At 42.1% G+C, this 8,767-nt stretch overlaps 2 protein-coding genes across 3 annotated transcripts in view; both read right to left on the bottom strand.

Moving 5' to 3' along the window:
* The window catches only part of LOC102856173 (60S ribosomal protein L10-like), an 11,223-nt gene extending 11,023 nt beyond the window's left edge, over nucleotides 1-200 (bottom strand). Inside the window, exon 1 of the mRNA XM_006901931.1 lies at nucleotides 178-200. Coding sequence (XP_006901993.1) covers nucleotides 178-200 — 23 coding nt within the window. The remainder of the gene's footprint in view (nucleotides 1-177) is intronic.
* A 567-nt stretch (nucleotides 201-767) lies between these two features.
* LOC102844468 (ezrin-like) lies at nucleotides 768-2,531 on the bottom strand. 2 transcript variants are annotated; one of them, XM_006901913.1, is made up of 2 exons: nucleotides 2,427-2,522; nucleotides 768-2,330 (listed from the first exon to the last, which is right to left on the bottom strand). In XM_006901913.1, exons 1-2 carry the CDS (start codon nucleotides 2,520-2,522, stop codon nucleotides 768-770), a joined length of 1,659 nt encoding a protein of 552 aa, XP_006901975.1. The 2 variants fall into 2 exon arrangements, with proteins under 2 accessions (XP_006901975.1, XP_006901976.1); XM_006901914.1 differs by having other exon boundaries at nucleotides 768-2,531.
* Nucleotides 2,532-8,767: the final 6,236 nt, after the last annotated feature.

Raw genomic sequence — 8,767 nt, forward strand, 5'->3', positions numbered from 1 at the left:
GATGGTGAAACAATTACAACATCCTTTCAGTATTGGTGCACCATCCTCTTAGCCATCACTTTATCCCTGCTGTGTGATATCTGCAAAGAGGCAGAAAATACATTGTGAAACCATTAAAAGGTGATCTGTAATCTTGCAATATGTGCCACAAACTACAGTAATAAACTGACACTGTACTGTATAGTTTCTGAGTCCATCATTGGGACGAAGGTACTTAAAATTTGAGAGAACTTAAGGATTGGTCCTCTGATCTATAAGGAAAGGGATTTGTGGTCAGAAGAGACAAGGGAAAGTGTTAATGACTCACATTTAAAAAAATATTTTATATTGGTTTGCTTAGAAAAGTCATATCCATTGTGTTTCACACTATTTTTCATTCACATTGTCACATTGTGTTTCATACAATCCTTCCCATGCATTATGGGGTTTGTTGGTTTTTTTTTGAGCCACGGGTGGGTTTTAATTGTACTGACACCTGCCGTAGGTGTGAGTGTGAAGCCTTCTCTCCAGACTTTTCTAGGCATCGTTCCCTAAACTCCAATCAGTCCTGCTCCAAGCACAAAACAGGAAGTGGCCGTGTGATCCTAACAGAACACCTGTTTGGCACTATGATACAATTGGGTAACAGCCCAGAAGCCCTCCGGCCCCCAGACGATCCCACTGAAGTGAACTACTCGCGCTGGAAAGAAAACTGGAATATGATGAGGGGTGCTAGCCGGCAAATCCCAGGAGCACGCGCTCAGGGGACAGTCCTGCCTCAGCCACACCTACATGGCCTCGAACTCGTCGATCCTCTGCTTAGTGTTGCCCTGCCGGATCTGCCGCAGGGTCTTGTACTTGTCACGCCCCTGCCGCATGTTCTCATTGTGGATGATGTCGTTGTGGGTCCTCTTGTTCTGGTCCTGGGTCTGGGACAGCTCGTTGGTCAGGGTCCTCAGCTGCCGCTGCACGGGCTCGTTTCTCTCGGCCTCCGTGATGCACTTCTCCTTGTTGCGGTCATCCATGATGCCCTCACTGGACAGCTCGGCGCTGTAGCCCGTGTACTCGCTGCCCTCCTCCTGTATGTTCTCCTGGACGTGGAAGTTCACCGGCTCGTACACCGGGGGCGGCGGCGGGGCCGCCGTCATCACCAGGTGCAGTTCCTCCTTGGTCTTCACCAGGTCATCCTGGGCCTCTTTGGCCCGGTGCTGCCACTCTTCCACTTCGTCCTCCTTGCGCCGTCGGGCCTCTTCCAGAAGGGCGATCTTGGCTGTGTACTCGGCCAGCTCTGCAGCCAGCTGCTCCTGGCTCTTTATCTGATCCACCGCCTGGCGCTCCAGCTCCTCCTTGGCCTGCAGTGCGGCCATGCGGTCGGCCTCCAGGCGCTCCGCCTCCTCCTGGGCCCTCTTCCTCTCCTCCTCCAGCTGCAGGGCCCTCTGGATCTGGTCGGAGAGTTCTTCCTCGGCCTTCTTGGTCTTCTGCTCATAGTCCTGCAGTCTCTGCATCAGCTCCTTCTTCTCCCGCATCATCTGCTCCTTCTCTCTCTCCACTGTCTCCCTCCTCTTCTCTGTTTCCAGCTGTTGGCGCTCCAGCTGCTTCTGGTGCTTCTCCTTGCGGGCCTGGACCTTCATCTGCTGCACCTCGATGGTGTCAGGCTTGCCACGGCGCATGTACAGCTCGTGGTTGCCCATGCACAGCTGCAGGATGCGCTTGTTGATCCTCAGGTGGGGGGCATAGAACACGAAGTCCGGGGCCTTCTTGTCAATGGGCTTAATGACAATCTTCTTGTCGTTGAAAGAGATATTTCTGATTTCACTCCAAGGAAAGCCAATCTTTGGGGTCAACTTGTCTTCTTTCTCGTAAATGTTCAGCCCAAGGGCATCCACTCCGAGCCAAAAGTCGGTGCCTTTCTTGTTATTTATCTCAAAATAGTTGATGCCGTACATCTCTAGGTCCTGCGCGATCTTCAGGTACTCCAGCCTGGCACTGTCTCTGAGCATCCCGCAGTGCTCAGCGTGCCACACCTGGATGCGGTCCTCCCACTGGTCCCGAGTGAGCTTGTGCTGGTCCATCACACTCTGGGGGATCAGGCTCTCGGAGCTGAGGTACCCGGACTTGTGGTTCTCTTTGTTGTAGTCTCCAAACTTGGCCTGCACGGCGTAGGAGCCCAGGAGCACGGCCATCTCAGGCGGGCAGTAGATCTCGTCACTCAGAATGCCATCCTTCACTTGGAGGAAGAAGAGCTTCTGGGTGATGTCCTGGATGAGCTCCTCCGACACATCTTCTGGGTAGAACTTGGCGCGGAACTTGAACTGGAGGGGGTTCTCCTTTTTGAGCTCCTGGGCGGACACCTTTTTATCAAGTTTCAACCAAGTAGGAAATCCTTTATTATCCACGTACTGGAGGCCAAAGTACCACACTTCCCGAAGGCCAATGGTCTTAACCACCTGGTTGAAGAGCTGCTTCCCAGTGGTGTTGGGCTGCATGGCGAACTCCAGCTCCGCGTCCATGGTGGTTACCCACACATTGATTGGTTTCGGCATTTTCGGTTGCTGGTGGGGGGTGTGTGTTGTCGTCAATCCTTGGGAAACAAGGCTCGGCTCTGAGCGGCAGCGCCCGAAAGGACCCTCCTGGGCTGGATGCAAGGCAGCGGTGGGAACCAGGACGCAGGACAGAGGATCCTCCGCGTGCGCCCATTATAGTTTTTTAAACAATTTCTCTTTGTTTTTAATTGATTTGCTTACAAATTTGTATACATAGTGTTTAACACTTTTCTTCATTCATATTGTGCTTCAAACAATCATTTTCCTGCTTTATGTTTTATAAAATTAATCACCATTAGAGTATGTCCATCATTACCCTGATTTTTTCTGGTTCTCAAGTATCTTTCCCATTTCCTTTATCCCCTCTTATCATTCAAAAAATTGTACAGCCCTGTGCTTTTGCACCTACCTATTCTTGTACCTCTGCTCCTGCTTCATTTTCCCTTCAGTTTCCATACATATTTTATTATTTATCCTTCTATTTTTAAATAATGGTCTTATGCAATATTTGTCCTTATGAGACTGAGTTAATTGACTCAGCATAAAGCTCTCCAGTCTCTCCCAAGTTATAGACTATTTTTTAAAATCATTGCTCCTGAGTTTTGCATAGTATTCCATTGTATGTGTGTGTACCATAATTTATCAATCCATTCAGTTGTGTTTGGGCACTTGGGGTGTTTCTATGTCCTTGAGATGGTAAATAATGATTCTATGAACACTAGTGTATAAATCCTCAGTTGTATCTCAGTTCTAAATTCCTTGGAGTATATTCTTAGTAGTGGAATCATACTACCTAGGTCATATTTAGTTTCTATGTTCAACTTTTTGAGGAAACATCAAACTGTCTTTCAGAATGGTTGTACCATTTTACCATCCCCCCAACAGTGTGTCAGAGTTCCCACCTCTCCACATCATCATCTCCAAAATTTATTGCTTGCTGCCTTGCTAAACTTTGCCACTGCTATTTATAGGAGATGATATCTCATTGTGGTTTTGATTTGCATCTCTCTTCTGGTCAGTGATTTTGACCATTTCTTCATGTGAGATTCACTTACTTTAAGAGTAACTTCATGTTCAACATTCCCCAAAGCAAAGAAGGCTTCATGATGGTAAGAATTGTATACTTGTCTAATTTCCCTTCCAATTCCTTGCCAAAACAACAGACAGGGTAAGCTGGTAGACAATCATTGTGTTAACCTGTAGCTGTTGTCTTAATTATTGTCCTGAATGTTGCATTTTCTGTTACTTTTGTGGATTGAATTGTTCCCAAAAGTTATGCTGATGTCCAAATTGCCTTTCCTGAGGTGTGACTTTATGTGGAGACTTTATAGTGGCTTTTTTGTCAATAAAGATAACATACACACTATCACACAACAACAACAACTAGTATGCCTAAAAATAATTGGTGCTGAGTCAAAACTGACTCATAGCTGACCTTCCAGTGTGTTTTCAGAGGTTGTAAATCACACAAGTGGAGATTGCCCATCTTTAGTCTGGAGAGTAATTGGTGGATTTGATCGGCTTTGATGGCCTAGTGGTAAGAAGCTATGCTGCAATCCCAAAGGAATGTTATTCAAATCCACTAGCAGTTCTGTGGACAATCTACTCCTGTATGACTAGCTATCTCTTTAAACCCATTGGAGGGTCAGCTATGATTCAGCTTTTATTTGATAGTACATAAAAATAATGTGGGTAGGATAGGCAAGACTCTAAAAATTTCTGAGTATTAGTGTATAAAAGGAGAGAAGAGACAAAAAGATCACATCTAGAGGGAAGTGGCACTATTGTAGATTTGTTCCAGGAGTGTATGAGTGTCCAAATCTCTTCACAACATCCCAGGCTTTCGGTGCTGGATGTCATAGTAAACATTTTTTTTTTTTTTTGCTGGAGGTAGATGACATTGCCTTGTTTTGATTTGAATTTCTGTAATAACTAGCGATATTAAACTAGTTTCTTGTTCTTGTTGGCCATCTGAATGTCTTCTCTGGTGAAGTCTGTATTTCTGTTTTCCATTCCTATTTGTTTCATTCCCCCCACCCCCGTCAGGTAAGAGTGTTGAATTTTCTCTTATGGCATTTGTACAAATTTGAGATGCATATCTGGGTATTTATCTTTATTTTATTGGTAGAGTGGATTGCACTTATATTTTTCTTTTTTTAATTGAGATTTTAATGAAAGCTTATAGAGAAATTGGATTTCCATTCATTCATTGTTGCACATGTTCCTCCCTGTCCCTCCTCATTTATTTATTCAGTATTGTTTTGGAAGCCATTGCCTGAGTATTAAGACAAGAAAAGGAAATCAAAGCTATTTGTATTTGCAGAATCCATCATCCTGTCCACGGAAAATACAAAAGATTCATGAAAAGAATCACTAGACTGAACTCACCAATTCAACAATGTGGCAAGATACAAGATTAACACACAAAAACCAATCACATACTTCTACAGTAACAAAGAGACCTTGGAAAAGGAAAGAAGGAAAACATAACTTATGACACTGGCATTGAAAGGATGAAATACATTGCAATAAACATAACCAGAGATACAAAAGACTTATAAAAAGAAAACTACAAAAGACTATTACAAGAAACATAAATAGACCTACATAAATGGAGAACTATGCCATATTTGAATCAGAAGGCATTGTGAAAATGCCAACATTACCAAAAGGATTCTTCATATAGAATGCAATTGCCGTCCAAATATTGCCATCATTGTTCATAAAGAGGGAAAAAGTAATCAACTTAGTATAGAGAGGAGATCCTAGATAAGTAAAGGGATACTAAAGAAGGAAATAAAAGAAGTCCTCATACTTCCTGATCTGAGAACCTAGTATACAGTAGAGTAACCAAAACCACCTGCTATTGATACAAGGGCAGATACCTAGACTAGGGGAAAAGAATTTAGGATTGATAACCTCTTGTAGTCTAGTTGTAAGAATATTCACTGCAATACCAAAGGCACACAGTTTGAATCCACTAGCTGCTCTATAGAAAAAGGATAGGCAATCTCGTCCTGAGTGATTAACTGCTTCTGAAAACCTGCTGGGGGGTCAGCTATGAGTCAATAGTGACTCGATGGTACTTAACAACAACAACAACAACAACAATTCAAAAAGTATATTTGTTAATTTTGACAAATGAACTTGACAAGAAGAAATCTCATAAACTGGTAAGAGACAACCTCTTTAACAAATGTTTTGGGCAAAACCAGTTGAATTGGCACAGTGAGGTTAGCAATGGGCTCAAGTATATCAGAAATTATGAGAATGGCACAAGATAGGACAAGGTTCAGGTCTGTTGCTTACAGGCTCACTCTGAGTCATACATGACTTCTCAGCAGTGAAAAACACCAACAATATCTGCAAAAAACTGAAATAAGATCTATACATTCACATCGTATGAAAACTAAATCATGGTGAATCAGGGAATGTAGAGTAAGACCTAAGGCTGAAAAAATTATAAAAAAGGAGCAAACTTAGGATCCCTAACCTATGGCATAAATAGACTATGTACAAGATGTACATAGACTATGACTGATGTACAATCCACAGAGGATAAACCAGTGAATGGTTTGTCTTAAGTATTAAATCTTCATGTGCACACAAAGAATTTTCAAAAAAATTAAAAACTCAATGTACAGATTTGGAGAAGGTATTTGGCAATACCACATTTGAAAAGGGAATTCTTTCTAAAATTTATAGAAAATTCCAACAACTCAAGAAGAAAATATTACAAAATGGGCAGAGGCCAGGAAGAGACATTTTACCAAAGAAGACATTCATATGCCAAGAAGCATATGGAAAATGCTCAAGGTCAATAGTTATTGAAGAAACAGAAATCAAGACAGTTGGATATTATCCCACTTCAGTAAAACGAGAAACACTTAATATGACATCAAACAACAAATGCTGGTGAGAATATGGAGAGATTTGAATACTCGTAAACTGCAATGTGCTTTAAAATGCACTATTTTGAAAAAACTTTTCTTGTTTTTCTTGTGTCTCATAGCGTTGGATCTGACTGGCACAGAAGGAGACTGCCCCTCCTTCTCCAGCGGAGCAACTGGGGGATTTGAACTGCATGCCTTTGGGATTGCAACGTAGCTTCTTGCCACTAGGCCATCAGAGCTCCCTAATACGCATTATTTTAAAATGTAAAGTAATGTACAATGTCAAAAAACAAAGATTCTCACCACTGGGCCAATTGGCAGCATCAGGATGGATGGTGAAGAGATTGAGATTGTTCACATATTTAGTTTGCTTGGCTCCACAGTCAGCACTCTCAGCACCAGTAGCCAGGAAATTAAAAGATGTATTGCCATGGGAAAGTCTGCTGTTAGGGACCTCTCCAAGGTACTGAAGAGCTATGGTGTCTCTCTGGAAACTAAGGTGCGTCTGATACAGGCCATGGTCTTTGTTATCACTTGTTATGCATCAGAGAGTTGGGCAATGACTAAGGAGGATGGAGAGTTGATGCCTTTGAGCTGTGGTGCTGGAGAAGAGTATTGAGGGTGCCATAGACTGCTAGGAAAACAAACAGATTCATCCTGGAAAGGGTTAAATCAGGCGGCTCCTTGGAGCCAAGGATTCTGAGGCTCCTTCTAATATATTTTGGACATGTTGTAAGGAGGGACTGGTCCTTGGAAAGGGATATCATTCTTGGTAGGGTGGAGGAACAACGCAGGAGGGGAAGACCCTCTATGAGGTGGATTGATTCAGTGACCGGGTTAATCGGGATGGGAGTGTCAGAGAGTTGCACTTCAACACAAAGATAAACTGTGATAATCCACCACTAGGTCCTATTGAGGAGGAAGATGGGCACTTTCCTCTTGTATGATTTATAGCCTTCGTAAACCTGCTGGAGGGCCACCTATGAGGTGATTTCAATTTGATGGCAATCAGTTGAAGATTTTTTAGAAATATATATATTGTGTGTATGTGTGTGTGTGTGTGTGTGTGTGTGGTGTTTTTAATTTTTTCCTTCCTTCTATAATGATCCTGTGTTACGTCATAAGGTTGCATACTTAGGTGGGCCGTGAGATTCAACGTATTTTTGGAGGAATAATTAGAACAATACCAGTGATATTAAATGCAATATTCATGACAACTAAGATCATAACAACCAGTTACAGAATGGTTGTCTACCATCATTCCCTTCATGTGTCTTTTGTTTCGATAAGGCACTAGCAGATGAATTAGGTAAGTATACAATGCACACTACCATCCAGCCTTCTTTATTTATAAACATGTTGACTACATAATTACTCTTAATGTGAGTCTCCAACACTTGTTTTTTTGTTATTGTTATGTATGATGGGGTCACATAGACTCATAGCTCTCTGAACCCTGCCTTATACTGAGCCAGTTTTGTCTCACTGTCTTCAACTCACCTACCCACATTATTATGGTATCAATCCACCTCATCTGGGGTCTTGCTTTCCTGTGCGTTTTAAATAACAGAAATTTGATTTTAATAAAACACAAACTCCCATGGCTGGAGTACTGGTTTAAAGGAATAAGTGAGGGGACTTGGGCAGGGAAAGTTTTAGATTCTAAAGCATTTGCACAACTCAAGAAATTATAGATTATTGGGAAATAAAGGAATCAGACTGTTCAACAATCTGATCAAGCTGATCAATAGGAACAGACCTACAGGTTGAAAGATAGAATAATTTTAAACAGTGAACAAAATAACTAAAAATCCAGAACATTTACTTCAGAAATAGTGTCTTGAAAAATGGGATATTAGATCTCTTTAGATTAGTCAGGTCCCATATCTGAGCAGCTTTAATTTTGGTGCTGTGGATGCTATTGACGAGGACACTTCTGTTTGTGGAGCTATCAGAAGTCAGACTCAGTCTTCCTCTCCCTACCATTGTTTTCTTTATACTTGCTATGCTTCTGAAAGTTGGATAAAAGTAAAGATGAGCAACAAAGAATCAATGACTTTGAATTTTTGTGTTGGAGAAGAATATTGAATATTCATGAACTGCCAATAGAATGAACAAGACTGTCTCAGGGAAAGTACAACCAGGATTCTCTTTAGAAAATCTCCTTAGAGAAAGGTGGTAAGATTTTGTCTCACATAATTTGGGCATGTTGTTTTGTCTCACATAATTTGGCTTTGGTTCCAGGTATCAGTGCTGGACATAAGACATTCTGGGGAAGGAGAAGGGTTGGAGAAGGAGTGGAAGACCTTCAACAAGATGGATTGACAGAACGACTGTAACAATGAGCCCATG

The sequence above is a fragment of the Elephantulus edwardii genome, unplaced genomic scaffold, assembly GCF_000299155.1.
Source record: "Elephantulus edwardii isolate Elephantulus edwardi_28Jun2011 unplaced genomic scaffold, EleEdw1.0 scaffold00350, whole genome shotgun sequence".
NCBI classification, from domain to species: domain Eukaryota; kingdom Metazoa; phylum Chordata; class Mammalia; order Macroscelidea; family Macroscelididae; genus Elephantulus; species Elephantulus edwardii.